The 18532-nt window shown below is 38.4% G+C and overlaps 1 protein-coding gene across 15 annotated transcripts in view; it reads left to right on the forward strand.

The window, feature by feature from the left end:
* HACE1 (HECT domain and ankyrin repeat containing E3 ubiquitin protein ligase 1) overlaps positions 1-18532 on the forward strand; it is a 126021-nt gene that overhangs the window by 55729 nt on the left and 51760 nt on the right. For 14 of the 15 annotated variants that reach the window (XR_004968766.1, XR_004968765.1, XM_036316766.1 and 11 more), the window contains 3 exons: positions 1756-1905; positions 2676-2872; positions 13820-13951. Coding sequence is in view for 13 of the 15 variants with exons in the window: in XM_036316766.1 (XP_036172659.1) it covers positions 1756-1905; positions 2676-2872; positions 13820-13951 (479 nt within the window). In the remaining 2 variants the exon portion in view is untranslated. The remainder of the gene's footprint in view (positions 1-1755; positions 1906-2675; positions 2873-13819; positions 13952-18532) is intronic. The other variant, XM_036316770.1, reaches the window with a different exon arrangement.

The raw sequence follows: 18532 nt of genomic DNA on the forward strand, positions 1-18532 counted from the left end.
TAGTGGCCAAGAGTTTGGCCTTTGGTGTTAGGCTCTGCTCCTTTTTATGTTACTACGGGAATCAAAGGATAAATTGTATAATACAATTTTTCTGAAGCAATGAAAATAACTGGGAGTATCACAGTTACTTTTATTTTGAACTTAAAACATAACAGAATTTATATTATGTTTTCTCTAGCTTTCAAGTTAAAAACTATTATTTGTTTCCTGAATATTTCCCCCCATTTTTTTCTTTTGATTTCTCTTCTATTCTTTTTAATAACCCAGACTTCCCAGAAAGTACTTAGAGAAGGAATTGTACAGACCAAGGGGGAGAAAGTTCAGTTCATCAAAAATCTTTACTGGTTCATCAATAACCCTAAGCATTCACTCTTTTAATACATAAAAAACGTTTGTGATTATTCTCAGAATATTGTATTTTTTGAAATTATGGCTATGTTTATCCTTAAAGTGTTTCTTCATCCCACAGAATTTTGCCTTGACTTTTAATACCCAGTCTTACATTATGATTCTCTAAAGGTATTTAAAAGTAGATGATTAGCTTCATGGGGCCCTTTTAAATCATTCAGCCATAAGCTTCCAAATGTGTACCTTATATCTCAGTAAATTGGTCATGGCAATTTAGTCCAATGCCAACTCTGATAAATCAAAGACCAACGAAGCACAAAGGGAATTATTGCCAGAGTACTATGTATACTAAATGACCAAACTTTTCACTCTCTAGTACTTTCTTATTGTTTCTTTATTTTCCTTTGATGCAGTTTCATTAATTTTATCCATTATTTATTTTAGGTAGCACAAGCTCAATAAATACTTGTTGAATGATAAGAGGATTTATAATCCAAGTTAGTGATTATCACAGAAAAACAGGGAAGAAGGGTTACTTAAAGTTGAGGTCTTGGTATTAGGTTTTTTCATTGCACTAGATATTTTTGAGGCGTTTTTTTATTGTGACAAAATTTACCATTTTAATAATCTTGAGGTGTTATAATTCATTGGCACTATGTGCATTCATAGTGTTGTGTATCTGTCACCACTGTCTTATTTCCAGATCTTTTTCATATAGGTGGAGTCATATACTCCATTACTCTAGATTTTGACAGTAATGGGTAACTATTGCCCTTGCCATTTTTACTTTTATACCTCAGAGATACTTATTTAACCTTGATTATTTGCCATGAGGATGAATTGGTTGACTTGTGGACTTTTGGTGATTTTCTGAGAATTGTTAAAAGGCATCAAGTTCATTGATTAGTAGTTCTATTACTTAAGAATAGTTATTTTCTTATAGTGCTGTGTTCCTTAAGGAGCAAAAAGTAGTAAATACTTACTGCACTGGGCCTGAATGAGACAATGTCTGCCTTAATTCACAGCCTAGCAGTTATTTATCCACACTGTCCAGGGAACCGTGAGTGTGTGTGTGTGTGTGTGTATGTATGTGATCTTTTAATATATTATTTCCAGGATCTCTCTGACACATCTTCCAATTAAAATACTTAAAAGTGCAGTTTAAAAGTACTTTAAAATTTTTCTCTCTGCACAAAGATGTACTGTGATATACATGTGTGAATTAATGTCTTTTGTACTTCTAGTTTCACTGCCTGTTATATATTTCACAAAGAACATTCCTGTGGAAATTAATACTTAACTTTAGCTTTGCTGAAGTTTTGTATGAACAAATTTATCTGCATTAAAATGATGTCTCTTCTGTATATAGATTCTTTAAAATACATTATTTTGTATTTATTTTAATAGGAACAACTTTTCAGCCTAATAGCAACTCCTATGTAAATCCTGATCACCTGAACTATTTCCGTTTTGCTGGACAGATCTTGGGATTAGCTTTGAACCATAGGCAGCTGGTCAACATTTACTTCACAAGATCGTTCTATAAGCACATTCTTGGTATGGCTCTAATTTATTTATTTAAAGTGTTTTTTTTTCTTTTTAAATATATTTTATTGATTTTTTACAGAGAGGAAGGGAGAAGGATAGATAGTTAGAAACATCGATGAGAGAGAAACATCGATCGGCTGCCTCCTGCACACCCCCCACTGGGGATGTGCCCACAAGCCAGGTACATGCCCTTGACCAGAATCGAACCCGGGACCCTTCAGTCTGCAGGCCGATGCTCTATCCACTGAGCCAAACCAGTTAGGGCTAAAGTGTTTTTCCTATAAGTAAATATAGGAAATATTTACTTGAAGACTATAAGTAAATATAGTCTTTAAGTAAATATAATTTGATAAGTGATGCCATTTTGAATGAGAACATTTTTATTTTGCTTAGAGACTATCTGTGTATGTAAGGCATTTAAATGACGGCCTGAGGGAAAGAAAAAAACACCTACAATTTTTTTTCATTTCAGTGTATGTATATTTATATGAAGAATGCATTTTGACATGAATATAGTTAAGAGAATTGGCACTTTTTGAAGTTTATAATAATTTCCTGAATAGTGCTTTTAAAGGAAGATTACATTGTAAAAATGTGGAAGAAACTAAGCTTAAATTAAGCCTCAAATTCAAGAATTAGCATCCATTTAAATCATACTGTGAATTTGATTATATTTTGCAGTTTTACATAGTATCTGTAGAGGGCAGTATTTTACCATTAAACAGATAAGGAAAGGCAGAAACATGTAGAATATAACTGCTGTATGTTTATATTTTTAGGTATTCCTGTAAATTACCAAGATGTGGCATCTATTGATCCAGAATATGCCAAGAATTTGCAGTGGATTTTAGATAATGATATTAGTGATCTGGGTCTAGAACTGACTTTTTCTGTTGAGACTGATGTGTTTGGAGCAATGGAAGAGGTACCTTTGAAACCTGGGGGTGGAAGTATTCTGGTGACACAAAATAACAAAGTAAGTATTTGAATTTTTACCTTAGCCACTGTTTGTAACTTGGTCCTGATATTCTAAAGTCTCCTGGCTAATTATTGTAAAGTCTCCTGGTATTAGCTAAAAATTTTTTTACTGTTAGAATTAATAACATTTTATAGAAGAAAAATATTTTAATTAACCAAAGTTATGGTTAAATAAGACTAAAACCTTTTTCCTTTCCTTTTTCCTTTCCTGTAGTTGAGTTATAATTCTAAGATAGCTTTAGAATCACCTACCTACAAAAATAATGTTTATCAAACCATTTTTTAGACTAGGAATTTAGTAAAATATCATTTTTTTTTATTTTATTTTATTTTTTTTTATTTAAAAACCAAAAGACTTGGCCATGTTTTAGCTAAACTCTGAGCCTCAGTTTTCCATTCTGTAAAATCGGGATAATACTACCTCCCATAGAGAATTGTTACTAACATTTTGTAAACCTAAAAGCACATTACAAAAGTTAGTTGTTATTGGATAGTTTTCTATAAAAAATAGGCTTAAAAGTTTCAGATATACACAGGAAATTGGAGACTTATATTATGCTATATAATTTTCCTTTTTGAAACTTAGATACTGTTCATATAAAAAACATGAAGTTTAATTTTGGAAAATAAAATCAGGAGCTGAGTTTTCAATATTTATACTTAAATTTTTATATTTACCCTCTCATTTTACACATGAGGATACTGAAGCTTAAAGCTGGGGCTAAAACCCAGGTCTCCTGTCTCCTAGTTTCAAGTCTAATATTCTTCATACTATTTGCAAAATTAATCATGTTAAGGAGGAACTTCTTGACTTTTAATATAATGAGTCATATGAAGCTCTAGAAACTTAAAATAGTAAAGTGCTTAAATTAGTTTTTAAAATCTATATGAACTTGCTAGTGAATGAAAATTTTTTTTAATCCTTCTAATTATTAGATTGTCCACCTTGCAGTGAATTTGTTCCTTTATTTTACAATGGAGACATACTCTCAATTACGGGAGATGAAGTCATAGAATCTTTATTATAATCAAGTGATTGCTTTTCATGAGAAAACCTCAAACATGACTCCTACCTGTGAATATTGTATCTGATGATGAGTGTATTTGTCTCTCCTCTCAGATATATTTTATATGACAAAGTAGAAAGATCCACTAACAATTGCATGATAGTTAGCTGTATTTATAACTTGTTTCTCCTAACAGCTTCCCTCCCACTATGACTGATTTTTGTTTAGATTCATATTTTATTAATTCTTTTACATTTGTGTTTTTTGTGGAACTCTAGAAAGAAGGAAGATATTCAAAAAATAATAGCAAATGAGAATAAACTCACACTGAAGGTATACCCTTTATCTTTTTTTTTTTTTTAATACATTTTATTGATTTTTTACAGAGAGGAAGGGAGAGGGATAGAGAGCCAGAAACATCGATGAGAGAGAAACATCGATCAGCTGCCTCCTGCACGCCCCCCACTGGGGATGTGCCGGCAACCAAGGCACATGCCCCTGACCGGAATCGAACCCGGGACCCCTCAGTCCGCAGGCTGACGCTCTATCCACTGAGCCAAACCGGTTCTGGCGGTATGCCCTTTATCTTGATTCTACTCTGAGGCTGGAATACTATTATAATATTAAAGAGCTTGAAACTTTTGTTTCTGAGTTTAGTACATTTTTACTTAACTATATTGGTTGATTACAGGCTAAACTTTTTCAATAATTAGTTTGGTAATAGAGCTAAAAGCAGGATCTCAATCATTAATATGTAAATTCTCAGCTTTCAATTTTGGGATATAAACATTTTTCACAATAAATTGAGCCTCTGATACTACCTACAATAAGAGTCAAGTATAATTTTATATCTAATTGCTGATACTTAAACACTTAATGCTTATTCAATAAACAACCTGATTAATTTTTAAATATTAAAAATCTTTAGAAACATACCTATAGCTTAAATTGACCACTCACTTTAAAATTGTTAAAGTATTCAATTTACAAATAAAATTTTCAAAGCATGTTTTTTACAGGTATTATTCTTTAACATACATTTCTGTCATGAACCTTTGTGTCACTTTAGGGTCAGCCTTTTATCTACTTACCTTTATAGGTAAAAAGTTATAATTGTCATGTTCATCTTCAAAATTTATAATCATATTGAAGCTAAATGACTTGTCAAGCTTGTTAGTAAGAGAAAGTCTATGTAAGCTGATCTCCACATGGGGGAGTCATTTATTCCTAAGTTTTATTGAAAGGCTTTGGTAACTATAGAGTAAAACCAAACAGATGAAAATACCCTTTTTTGAAAAGCAGTAAATTAAAAAATACAATTAATGTAAGGCAAAAGAATATATCCCAGTTCCACATTGGAACTATAATGCTCTTTGAAATTTATTTTGTATCTGTTTTGTTTTAAATTCTAGAGGGTAAAAACAAAGAACCTTGTTTTCCCGTTTGAAAATGGCTGAATATTTACATTTAAATAGTATTTTTATTTTAGTTTTCTTTTACTTTTTTTAACTTTTACTTTTAAATTCTTGATGAAAAGCTGAAATTGTAGAACCATGAAATCTGGAATTAAAAGTGACATTTTTGGCCCAAACCTTAAGTTTTAGCTGTTAGAACTGAATATGACCAGTAAGGGTCAAGTATAATTTTATATCTAATTGATGACGCTTAATACTTATTCAATAAACAGCCTGATTAATTTTTAAATATTAAAAATCTTTACAAACATACCTGTAGCTTAAATTGATCTAGCTGTTAGAACTGAAGAGTAAGCTACTTGGGTTTTAAATGTTAAGAACACTTTTACAATACTAATCCTCAAGTTCATTCTGGCTAGAAGGGGAAAACATGGGGGTGGGATGGGACAGGAATGGAGGAGGTGCCATGGGAGTTGGATTACAGAGGAGAACCATTAAGTGGTCAGAATGGGAGTAAGGAAGGGGAGAAGGAAGTGTTCTAGGCTTAAAAGAAGGCACAGAGTTGACCTAGCATGTGTTTGGGGAACCACAGATAGGTGAGAGTTGTACATCTTAGCTTAGATTGCAAAGTAAGTGAGTGGAAAAAGATTAGCTGAGGGAGGTAGAAAGGGCCAAATTCTGAAAGACTTTAATTCACAATCAGAAATTTGAACATTTTTCTAAAGGCTGTGTGATGATTGAAGATGCTATAGTGGGGAGTCACATGATCGAATAAACTCAGCTTGGCGTTTGAGGAATGGATTGAAATGGGCTAGTACAGATCAGCTGGTAGGTTGTTGTGGCAGTGGTCTGTGGAGCATGCATGGGGGATTTTATGCTAGTGCCATTGAAGATGGGGAAAAAGATAGCTTTCAAAGATATAGAATTTATGAAACTTAGTAATTGTTTGGGAAGGTGAGAAGAGAACAACTCAAAGACGACTACTGCTTTTGTGGATTGGCCCCCAGAATGACTGTTGTTGTTGCTGTCCTCCTCTTCATCAATCTCATTACCATCAGTGTTGCTTTCTAGTGATAATAGGTACTGCTTATTGAGTACTTGGTATATATTTCATATATTTAAGATGTGTTCTTAGTGCATTTGCACTAGAGGTCCAGTGCATGAAAATTCGTGCACTCTGGGGGGTCCCTCAGCCCTGCCTGTGCCCTCTCGCAGTCTGGTCCTTAGGGCAGTGGTTCTCAACCTTCCTAATGCTACAACGCTTTAATACAGTTCCTCATGTTGTGGTGACCCCAACCATAAAATTATTTTTGTTGCTACTTCATAACTGTAATTTTGCTAGTTATGAATTGTAATGTAAATATCTGATATGCAGGATGTATTTTCATTGTTACAAATTGAACATAATTAAAGCATAGTGATTAATCACAAAAACAATATGTAATTATATATGGGTTTTCTGATGGTCTTAGGCGACCCCTGTGAAAGGGTCGTTCGACCCCCAAAGGGGTTACGACCCACAGGTTGGTGACCCACAGATTGAGAACTGCTGCCTTAGGGGATGTAGCAGGCCTAATACGCAGTCTGGCCTCCCTCTGCGGGAGGCGACCAGCGGGCCAATCGGGCTGGTGCTGGCTGGTGAGGGGCCAGTCCCGCCCCCCATCGCCCCACTGCCACTGGTCACCACCACCCCCTGATCGCTGTCCACTCCCTCTGCTCACTGGCACCCGCCTTTGCTGGCCTGGCACTGCCCACTTGCCAGCCCTGCCCCCTGCCGTCCGATTGTTCCACCGTTCAGTCAGTTTGCATATTAGGCTTTTATTATATAGGATAACAGCTTTTTGAGATAGTTATTTCTATTTATTGAATGTGGAAATATTAATATTAAAAGCATCTGACATTTATCAGGTGCTTATGTGTTAGGCACTGTTCAAAGTACTTCATGTGTATTTACTTAATAGTCCTGTGAGGTGTAGATATCCTTTTCTACAGGTCAGGAGACTGAAGGGTAAAGGGCTTAAGTAGCTTTCCTCCAGATAACGTGGTTAATAAGTGTTGGAGCTAGGATTTGAACCCAGGCAGTCTATAAATTTCAAGCCTGAGCTTGTAACTATGACATTATTGTTAATGTAAGAAACATTCAAACTTGTGAAGAATTTTTGTGAGTTTATTTGAGCCAAACTGTTGACGCCAGGAAGCAGAATCTCAGCAGATTGAGATAATGCTCTGGAGAATGGCAGTTTTGCACCTTGTTTTATACATTACAGTCAAAAGAGGTGATGTAAGTGGGTTACGTGAAATCTATTGGTGATAGATTAGGGAGGTGGGAGTAAGCAAAGCAGAAAGGGGTGGACCTCTGAGATTGGATAAAATGTAAAATGATAGACACATACTTTTTTTATTTAGGTGGGTGCAGGATAGTTAACACTTGACAACTCAATAACAATGAGGGGACTTGTAGTCTCCAGAGCGGTGTCTGTACTTTGAGGGGTTCGGAAAAAGGAAAATTACTTTGACATTCCAATGATGTTATCATGGATGCAAAAAGACAATAGACAGGCTCAGTTAAGGTAAAGATTGGCCTTTGTCAGGGAAGATACCAGCCTAGTACATGAATGCCCACCATAAATTGCTTTTTAGTTAAAAAATTTTTAATTTCAGACCATTTTAAGTCTCTTGAGTTTGTAAGGCCGCCACGCAGGCCTTCCCTGAGCTAGTCAGGTTAGCATGTGGCCCCTTTTTATCCACACTATATATTTCTTTAGACGTTAAATACCTGTCTAAGGCAGCCGTGGGCAAACTACGGCCCGCGGGCCGGATCCGGCCCGTTTGAAATGAATAAAACTAAAAAAAAAAAAAAAAAGACCGTACCCTTTTATGTAATGATGTTTACTTTGAATTTATATTAGTTCACACAAACACTCCATCCATGCTTTTGTTCCGGCCCTCTGGTCCAGTTTAAGAACCCATTGTGCCCCTCGAGTCAAAAAGTTTGCCCATCCCTGGACTCTAAGGGCTCAAAATTAGTAAGTGGTGAGCCCTCAATTTAAATCAAGTTCTGTATGATTGTATAACTGCTAGCGTCTCCCTTACTAAGTTAGTGAATATGAACAAAGTTGCAAATACAAATTTAGTATGTTTTCCTCCACTTATTTTCATATGGTTAATACCTTGTATTTTATTGCCATTTTCACTTGATTTATTTCACACACAGACACATTTGATGCACACATAAAATACAGGTTTGTGCATATAGATTATTGACTTAAAGTGGATTCCTTATTTTCATCTTCAGAAAAGTATACTATGAGAAATCATTTTACTATTCAAAACTTTTAAAACAGTTTGAGTCTGAAGTTCTCCATATTGAATATTTGTGTGTATTATTTGATTGGATTTTAATTATCTTTAGTATTTTCCTGTTTACAAGAAGAACATATGTTCCCTTGCTTTTTAGTTAGTATATTCTAAAATTTTACCAACTCTATGAAATGGTAACCTGAGGAATCACTATTTTCAATGACTAAACTTTTTTCAGGTAAACTGAAGTAATAGGATTTTTACCAGACTATCAATCTTTGTAAATAATATGTGACCTTAAAAATAAGAATATACTGGTAAAGAAAAAATGATTGAAAAATATTACAGTGCCTCTCTTTTTCTTTTACTTACTTATTCTTACCTGGTATTCTTTTGAGCTCTAGGTGGAGAAGTTTTTAGTGAGAACTCTTACATACCAGAGCAATACTAATCAATTGGAGAAGCCCAGGAAGGAAGCTTTTATTACCAAGGGATTTATATTCAAACAGTTATTTGAATTATGAGAATAATAATGGCATTGAAACTGTTAATTGCAAAAAAAATTATTATTCCAGACAGTTTTACAAGTATGGCCAAATTTATCGGTCTACTTAGAAGGAACATCTTGGTTTCACTATTAAAATTAATTTTTATTTATATAAATATGGTTTATTTAAATATTTTCCTAGGAATAGTAGAAAAGATTTTCAAGAAGAAAAATAGCTTTAAAAATATTTTAAGTTTCAACATCACTATCGCCCCTAATAAAAAGACATAATTTAGGTCCAAAGCCTGAAAAGAAGTTAGATTTTAAAAAACATTTCTGAAGGGTGATATTATTCATTCCACACATTCAGAAGACTAGGAGATTATTAAAACAAAATGTTTCTGTAACTAGACCTATAACTTAACTGGAATTTAAGGTCAGATGTTGCATCTCCTTAATCTTAGTGGTATTTTTCCCTTTGCAGTTACTTTTTTCTTAGCTATGTTGTATCCGTTATCAGGCTCAGAGGTTAAGCTAGAAAAAAGTTGTTAGGGCTTTTTGTTGTTCTTATCTCCATGCTGAGGCTTTCTAAGTTGAATACTTTCTGTATGTTAACATAACTATTTTAGTACAGCACTAACTCAGATTCTTGTATATAGTTAATTTTTCGAGTTACATCTATGGCATCTGGCATTACTTTATGCCCTCAAAGAATTAGCAAAAAACTCACGTGGGAGCAAATATGCCATCTGTTGGGGATAAAAGTTTACCCGCCCCTCCAAGTTATATCATCTCTTTTAATACCTTAGAAAAAATGAGATATCAGGTTTGGTATATATTTAATGTTTGATCATGCAACTCTTTTTTCTTTCTTTTTTTTTTTTTAATATATTTTATTGATTTTTTACAGAGAGGAAGGGAGAGAGATAGAGAGTTAGAAACATCGATGAGAGAGAAACATCGATCAACTGCCTCCTGCACATCTCCCACTGGGGATATGCCCGCAACCCAGGTACATGCCCTTGACCGGAATCGAACCTGGGACCTTTCAGTCCGCAGGCCGACGCTCTATCCACTGAGCCAAACCGGTTTCGGCTCTTTTTTCTTTTTAAAAATATTTTTATTGATTTCAGAGAGGAAGGGAGAGAGAGAGAGAAATAGAAACATCAATGATGAAAGAGAATCATTGATCGGCTGCCTCTTGTACACCCCCTACTGGGGATCGAGCTCGCAACCAGTGCATGTGCCCTGATCGGGAATCGAACCATGACCTCCTGGTTCATAGGTTGACGCTCAACCACTGAGCCATGCCGGCCGGGCTGATCATGCAACTCTTTATGCCACTATTTTGTAGACTGATTATCATCTGTGTGTCCACTGTTTCTTTAAGGCATATGGGTATTTGATGTAGTTATGAGGGGATAAAGTGTGGCGGTGCATCACTTGGCTGCCTTCATATGTAGTGGGAATGCAGCCAGTGTGTTTCTGTAGCACAGTATGAGCAGTCAAAATGTTAGTGCATAATAATAGTGGATGTTCATAGTAATAATTGTGTCATCAAGAAAATGTTTATGGTTTTACTCTATTTGAAGATGTGCAGTTTAAGGAGGCAGAACAACTATTTTAGAAGCAGTTGGATTTAGATATTTTTCTGTTTTCTGTAGATTTTAACTGTTAAACACAATTATCTTTCAACTACCTGGAAAACTTATTTTATTATACCCAGGAGGATATGTGATGGCTAGGATTTCATTATTTTATGGAGAAATAATTTAGACCAAGATCCATTTTTCAGACCAAGTTCACATTTTTTATTTATTTTTTAATCCTCACCCAAGGACATGTATGTATGTATGTATGTATGTATGTATGTATTTATTTATAGAGAAAGGAAGGGAGAGAGAGAAATATTGATCATTGCCTTCCATATGTGCCTGACTGGATGGATGCTCCAATCAACTGACCCACCTGGCCAGGAATTTTTTATTTGTTTGTTTTCACATTTAAATTACCTTAATATGGAGACTGGTATCTGAAAGAGCTGATGTTCACATATTGATATTTAATAACTATGAACCAGAGTTATAGAAATAAATGTATTGGGTGAAATAGAAGGTAACATGTGAGCAAAGATTAGTATACTTCTGAAAACAAATTTCTAAAAATAAAATGTATGGGGAAACAATAAGAATTAATTGATAAATAAGAGATGTGTACTATTCTGATAAATATGGACTAAAATGGCAAATTAAAATAAGTGTACTTGAGCAATTCACAAATCTTTTACTTTCAAGCTTCATAATTTAGTAAGGTCTTGAGCAGTAACTACTGAGTAGTACTTTGATTGTAAAAACAAAACCTCTTGAATAAAAGCTATTCTTGTTAAGGGAAGATGAGATCTTATATAACATCTTAAACATATAATTAATGAATGGATGGAGTAGAAAAATTGTAGTGTTCAATACGCAGTTTTAGAGCATTCATAAATATTGAGATAATCATGTGCTGATGCTGAATTCACTGCTGGTTATCACTTAGAAGTGTGTTATTATATATTATTTCTTGATTGAACCCTGAAATTTAGTTCTGTGTTTCTATTTGATTGTTTGATACATGATTCTGTCTTCCTCTAGTAACTGTCTGTATGTAACTTGTAGTAGCCGATTAATTCCTATATAGTGGGAAAAGCCTTTGGTAGGTAGGGAGTGGGATTGGGGGTAAGAATGGATTAAATGGCAGCTTTGGCACCTTTCCCTGTGCCAGAAAGTAGAAGCCAGGTGGGGTTTGGAGAGAGCAGTGAGGAATTCACTGACACTTCTGTAGCTCTGAGATACACAGAGAATTCATAGCCAGTATATACTAGTAACTTGCTGACTCAGTGCCTGTGATTTTTTTGGGGGCTGAGCATCATGTTAGTGCCCCCCCAAAATAAATAATAAAGGGTTGGTCCCAAAATAGGTTTTCTCCCCTTTGTGTTTAGAGTATTTGTTCCTGGGAAGTGAGGATTATATACAATATACTAAGGGCCCGGTGCACAAAATTCGTGCACGGGGAGATGGGGGGGGGGTCAGGGAGGGGTCGTTCCCTCAGCCCGACCTGCACCCTCTCCAATCTGGGAGCCCTCAGGGGAGCCCTCTCCAATCCTGGTGTTTCTGTCTGTCTTTGCAATCATATGAGCGAATTGTCTGAGACCCCAACCCAGTTTGGTTTAGTGCTCACAGAATAATAAAGGTCTTTTTTTCTTCTTTGCTCCATTGGTGGAGATTTCCTAGAAGTTGCAGGATATCTTCCTTTTAATTTTTCCTTGACACTCTGAGTTTATTTATGTCTCCCACCTTTGCTTTCCCTCCATCCCCCACCGCAACAGTAACTTGCTCCTGGCTCACTTTGCTCTAGTGCAGTGGTTCTCAACCTTCTGGCCCTTTAAATACAGTTCCTCATGTTGTGACCCAACCATAAAATTATTTTCGTTGCTACTTCATAACTGTAATGTTGCTACTGTTATGAATCGTAATGTAAATATCTGATATGCAGGATGGTCTTAGGTGACCCCTGTGAAAGGGTTGTTTGACCGCCAAAGGGGTCGCGACCCACAGGTTGAGAACCACTGCTCTAGTGTCTAGGAGATCCCGCAATGCGTATGCCACCAGAACTACAATTCCCAGCATTCCTGGTGCTACCCACGCTCTGGGCTTCCGCTTCCTGTCCAGGGGCTGCCACCAGAACTACGATTCCCAGAATTCCTGGTGCTCCCTGCACTTTGGTTTCTGCTTCCAGGCCAGAGGCTGCAGAAACCGAAAGGACTGGGAACTCCAGCCACCCCCAGGTCGGGCTGACAGGACCGGACACTCCAGTGGTGTCCCTGGGACCCCAGCTGCTCGGCGCCGGCACGCATGCACGCTGGCCATAGGCTTGGGGTGGGTGGGGTCCCGGGGAGGCCTGCCGCGTCACCCCGGCTACACGGCGGGCATCCTGCCCCGACCCCGGCTGCTCTGCGCAGGCCTGCCATCTTTGTTGGCTTAATTTGCATACTCCTGATTGGCTGTGGGTGTCGTGGAGGGATGGTCAGTTTACATATTTATCTATTATTAGTATAGATTACTTTTTACTCACAAGGCCACATTGTATTCCATTGTGTAAATGTGCCACAGCTTTTTTATCCACTTATCTACTGATGGGCACTTGGGCTATTTCTAGATTTTAGCTATTTTAAATAATGCTGCTATGAACATAGGGGCGCATCTATTCTTTTTGCTTGGTGTTCAGGGATTTTTAGGATATATTTCCAGAAGTGGGACCACTGATCTTGATAGCACTGCTGTTACAGACAGGGTGTGAGAAAACAGTTTAGTGAATGGTAGGGTGCTGGTTTACTGAGGTGTATGAATATTGGTGCCAACTTAATTCTAAATCTTTACCTCTTTTTTTAAAAAATATATTTTATTGATTTTTCACAGAGAAGAAGGGAGAGGGACAGAGTTAGAAACATCAATGAGAGAGATCGATCAGCTGCCTCCTGCACGCCCCCCCACTGGGGATGTGCCCGCAACCAAGGTACATGCCCTTGACCGGAATTGAACCTGGGACCCCTCAGTCCACAGGCCGACGCTCTATCCACTGAGCCAAACCGGTTCGGCTAAATCTTTACCTCTTAAATGAGAAGTGACTATATCAAAATTATCTTAAGTATGTGGAATTAAAAAAAAAGTCATCATGAAAACTATCTTTTTTAATAGGAGGAGTATGTCCAGCTTGTTACAGAACTTCGAATGACAAGAGCCATTCAACCTCAGATCAATGCTTTTCTCCAAGGCTTTCACATGTTCATTCCACCTTCCCTCATACAGCTGTTTGATGAATTTGAGTTGGTAAGGAAAAACATCAGCTCCTTTATTGCAACACAACAATACAAAACTCCAGTCGATGTAACTCAAAATAATTTTGGAGTACTGAGGTGCATGGAATAATGTATAAGACAGATGGTTTAGAATTCGTGTTTAGAGATTTGTTACAACATTTGTGATTGTGCTTCTCTTAAGCTTAATAACCATATTAGCAATTCCTGAATGTGAAATGGAATGCAGTGGTGATAAAAATGGAATATTGTTTCCGAAGTACTGTACATGGAAGAAGCTGAGGGTCAGTCGTCCCAAAAGCAAAATTCCATATTTCTGAATTTTTTTTTGGTCATCTGTGGTAAAAAAGAATACCAATACAAACTTCTCATACTTCCAAAGAGAAGACTTGATTAAGTTTTTTCTTGTTATATTTGGGTTTTCTTTTCAGCTTATTTCATCATATATATAATTTTATAATTTTCCATTTCAAAACTCTGTGAAGGCCACTCTTTTTGCTAGCCCCCATTCTCTAATGAATGTTTTATTATATTTAATTTGTCTGCCTTTTACTGTGATCCAATGGGATTTCTGCTGTTATATGATTTATGTCTGCATTTTCCCTTATTTCCTTTTTCTCTTTTATTTTTGGTAATAAATTGTTTCCAAACTCTCTAAGTTTCTAACTCCTTAATAAAACCCAGTATTGTAAATAGAGTATCATTTTTAAAAAGTATAATTTGGAAAATTAAATTTTAGGTCAATGGAAAGTATCCTTTGGTTTTATTCTGTTTCATAAAATTAGTTTTACCCTATGCCCTTCATTTTAATATATGAATAAGTGCAATGGTATATACCTTTAATTTTACACATATACCAGTATTCTCAATTTTTTTTCACTCATGGTGTATCTTAGTAAAGTAGTGGACAGAATTTGCTAATTAATTTTGAAGTCCCTTGTGATTTAGTTTCATTAAATATCAGTTTTGAGGCCCAGGCCAGGTAGCTCAGTTGTTAGAGCATTGTCCTGATCACGCCAAGGTTGGATCCCCAACAAATCCATTTCTCAAATCAAAAAAAAAAAAAGAAAAAACACAAAAAACCCAGTTTTGAGTTTTTTTGGTTCTGTTTTTAGGTTTAGGATTAATGGTTTTGTTTAGCATAGACTTGTCTAGTTTTAGCATAACCATAAAAGTTACGTTTAGCATTTAAAAATGGAGGAGTACTTATGAACTGTTAAACAGGGAATTACATTATTTCTTGGACCTATGGTGTAAAAAACCAATAGCAACAACATAAACCATTGACAAAAAATTTGCCTCATAATTTACTGATACTTATAAATTCTGTGAAACTTATTGAATTACAGTATACATAGAGAAAAATACATGCATTATAAATGCATGTTTGATACATTTTCGTAAGCTGACTACACCCATGAAAACAGCACCCAGATTAAGAAATTGACAGATCCTAGTGCCCCAGATGCCCCTTTCATGTCCCCTTTCACTAACTATCCCCAGTCATGGGCAACCACTCTCCTAACTTATAATATCATAGGTTAGGTTGCCCGTGTTTTAATTTAATATAAATGAAATAATCACCTGGAATATATCTGACCTCTTTGGCTGGGCTTTTTGTTTGTGAGAGTTATACTGTCGTTGCATGCAGTGTAATTTGTTCATTTTCATTGCTGTATGGTAGGTATTTCATTGTGTCAGGATACTGTTTTATCTTTTCTCCTCTTAAACATTTGGTAAGTACTTTTTAGTTTTAGACTATTTGAAATAGTGCTGCTACATACATACTAGTACATGTCTTTAGGAGAAATATGCATGCAATCTCTGTGTTATATACCTTGGAGTAGAATTGCTGCCATATATGGTGAGTATTTATTACATTACAATAGATACTAGCAAATAGTTTTCCAAAGTGGTGTGTCAGTTTACGCTCTCACCACCAGGTCTGGAAGTTCTGGGTGTTCCCATTCTTCACAGGCATTTGATAACTTGATTTTGCATTTTTACCATTTTGGTGGATTGGTAGTGGTATTTCATCATGATATTAATTTGCATTTCCCTAATGATCAATGAAGTTGAGTGTGTTCGATATGTTTATTAGCTGTTTGTGTACTCTGGTTTTGAAATGTTAAAGCAATTTGTCCATTTTTTCTATTGTGTTTTCTATTTTCTTTGTTACTAATCCCTAGGATTCTTTATATCCTATCTAATAAAAGAGAAACATGGTAATTAGCATACATCCGCTACCCTTCCCATTGGCTAATCAGGGTGATATGCAAATTAACTGCCAGCCAAGATGGCGGCTGGCAGCCAGGCAGCTTGAAACTAACATGAGGCTTGCTTGTTTCAGTGACGGAGGAAACCAGCGTTCCCCGCCTGCCTTGCCGGCCTCTGAGCTTGCAGTTTGAAACATAGTTACAAATATAGAAGCTAAACAAAACCCCAGAAACCCGCTTTCAGCCCGCAGGGATCTCAGAGCTGGAGTTGATACAGTGTTTCCATTATAGAACACAAACAAACCAGATACCTGCTTTCAGCAGCCGAGACCTCAGAGCTGGAGTCAGAGCTAAAGCTGGCCCAGAATAAAAAAAGAAAAAGAAAAAAAGGAGCAGTTGGGAGCTTTAGTCACCCGCCAGCCTGAAAACAGCCCTCAGCCCCTCACCCAGAATGGCCAGGCACCCCAGTGGGGACCCCCACCCTGAAGGGTGTGTGACCAGCTGCAAACAGCCATCATCCCCTCACCCAGGCTGGCCAGGCACCCCAAGGGGGAACCCCACCCTGAAGGGTGTGTGACCAGCTGCAAACAGCCATCATCCCCTCATCCAGGCTGGCCAGGCACCCCAGTGGGGACCCCCACCCTGATCCAGGACACCCTTCAGGGCAAGCCAGCCGGCCCCCACCCATGCACCAGGCCTCTATCCTATATAGTAAAAGGGTAATATGCCTCCCAGCACCAGGATCAGCGGAGCTGTGAGGCCTCCTGGCACTGGGATCAGCGTGACAGGGGGCAGCACCCAAACCCCCTGATCACCCTGCGGCTCTGTGTGTGACAGGGGGCGGGGCCACAATCTCCCTATCCGCCCTGCTCTGTTCGTGACAGGGGAAGGCGCCCCAACCCCCTGATCAGCCCTGCTCTGTGCCTGATAGGGGGGAGGTCCCCAGCCCCCTGATTGCCCTGTGGCTCTTTGTGTGACAGCGTGCGGTCCCCCAACCCCCTGATCGGCCCAGTTCTGTGTGTGACAGAGTGCGGCGCCCCAACCCTCCCCACGGGCCCTGCTCTGTGTGTGACGGGGTAGAGCCATAACCTCCCCATTGGCCCTGCCCTGAGTGTGAGAGTGGCGGCGCCCCAACCCCCTCGGCGCCCCAACTCCCCCGCACCGCCATGGGCCCTGGTCTGTGTGTGATGGGGTAGAGCCATAACCTCCCAATTGGCCCTGCCCTGAGTGTGACAGTGGCGGCGCCCCAACCCCCTGATCGACCCTGCTCTGTGGGTGATAGAGGGAGGCGCCCCAACGCCCTGATGGTCCCTGCTCTGTGCGTGACAGGGGGGAGCTCCCCAACCCCCTGATCCGCCCTGCTCTGTGTGTGACAGGGCGGTGCCCCAACTCCCCTATCGGCCCTACTCTGTGAGTGACAGGGGGGAGCTCCCCAACCCCCTGATTTACCCTGCTCTGTGCATGACAGGGTGCGGAGCCCCAACCCCCCTGATGGGCACTGCTCTGTGCGTGACGGGGGTGGCGCCGCAACCTCCCCATCGACCCTGCCTTGAGTGTGACGGGGTGGTGCCCCAACCCCCTATCGGCCCTACCCCGAGCGTGACTGAGGGTGGCATCACAACCTCCCAATCCGCCCTGCTCTGTGCATGACAGGGGCGGTGCCCCAACTCCCCAGTCGGCCCTGCTCTGAGCCCGACCAGGGGCTGCACCTAGGGATTGGGCCTGCCCTCTGCCACCCGGAAGCAGGCCTAAGCCAGCAGGTCGTTATCTCGCGAGGGGTCCCAGACTGCGAGAGGGCACAGGCCGGGCTGAGGGACCCCTCCCTTTCCCCCCAAGTGCACAAATTTTTGTGCACTGGGCCTCTAGTATATATATATATATTTTAATATATATTTTATTGATTTTTTACAGAGAGGAAGGGAGAGGGATAGAGAGCTAGAAACATCGATGAGAGAGAAGCATCGACCAGCTGCCTCCTGCACACCCCCTACTGGGGATGTGCCCGCAACCAAGGTACATGCCCTTGACCGGAATCGAACCTGGGACCCTTCAGTCCTGAGGCCGACGCTCTATCCACTGAACCACCCGGCCAGAGCTATATATTCTTTATAGGAGTCTTTGTTAGAAATATGTATTCCACTCTGGCGTCTTAGTTAATAAAGTTTTTAGTTTTAGCACAGTTTAGTTTACCTTTTTTATTTATTTTTAAATGATTGGAGCTTCATGTGTCCTTTTAAGAAATTGTTTCTTATTCCAAGATCATGAAGGTATTTTCCTATAATTTCTTCTAAAAACTTTATTCCTTTGTCTTTCACATTTAGATCTGCTACTGATAAATTTTCAGTTGTGCTTATATTAGAAGTTAGGTTAGGATTCCT

Source organism: Myotis myotis, unplaced genomic scaffold, assembly GCF_014108235.1.
Source record: "Myotis myotis isolate mMyoMyo1 unplaced genomic scaffold, mMyoMyo1.p scaffold_m19_p_7, whole genome shotgun sequence".
NCBI classification, from domain to species: Eukaryota; Metazoa; Chordata; class Mammalia; order Chiroptera; family Vespertilionidae; genus Myotis; species Myotis myotis.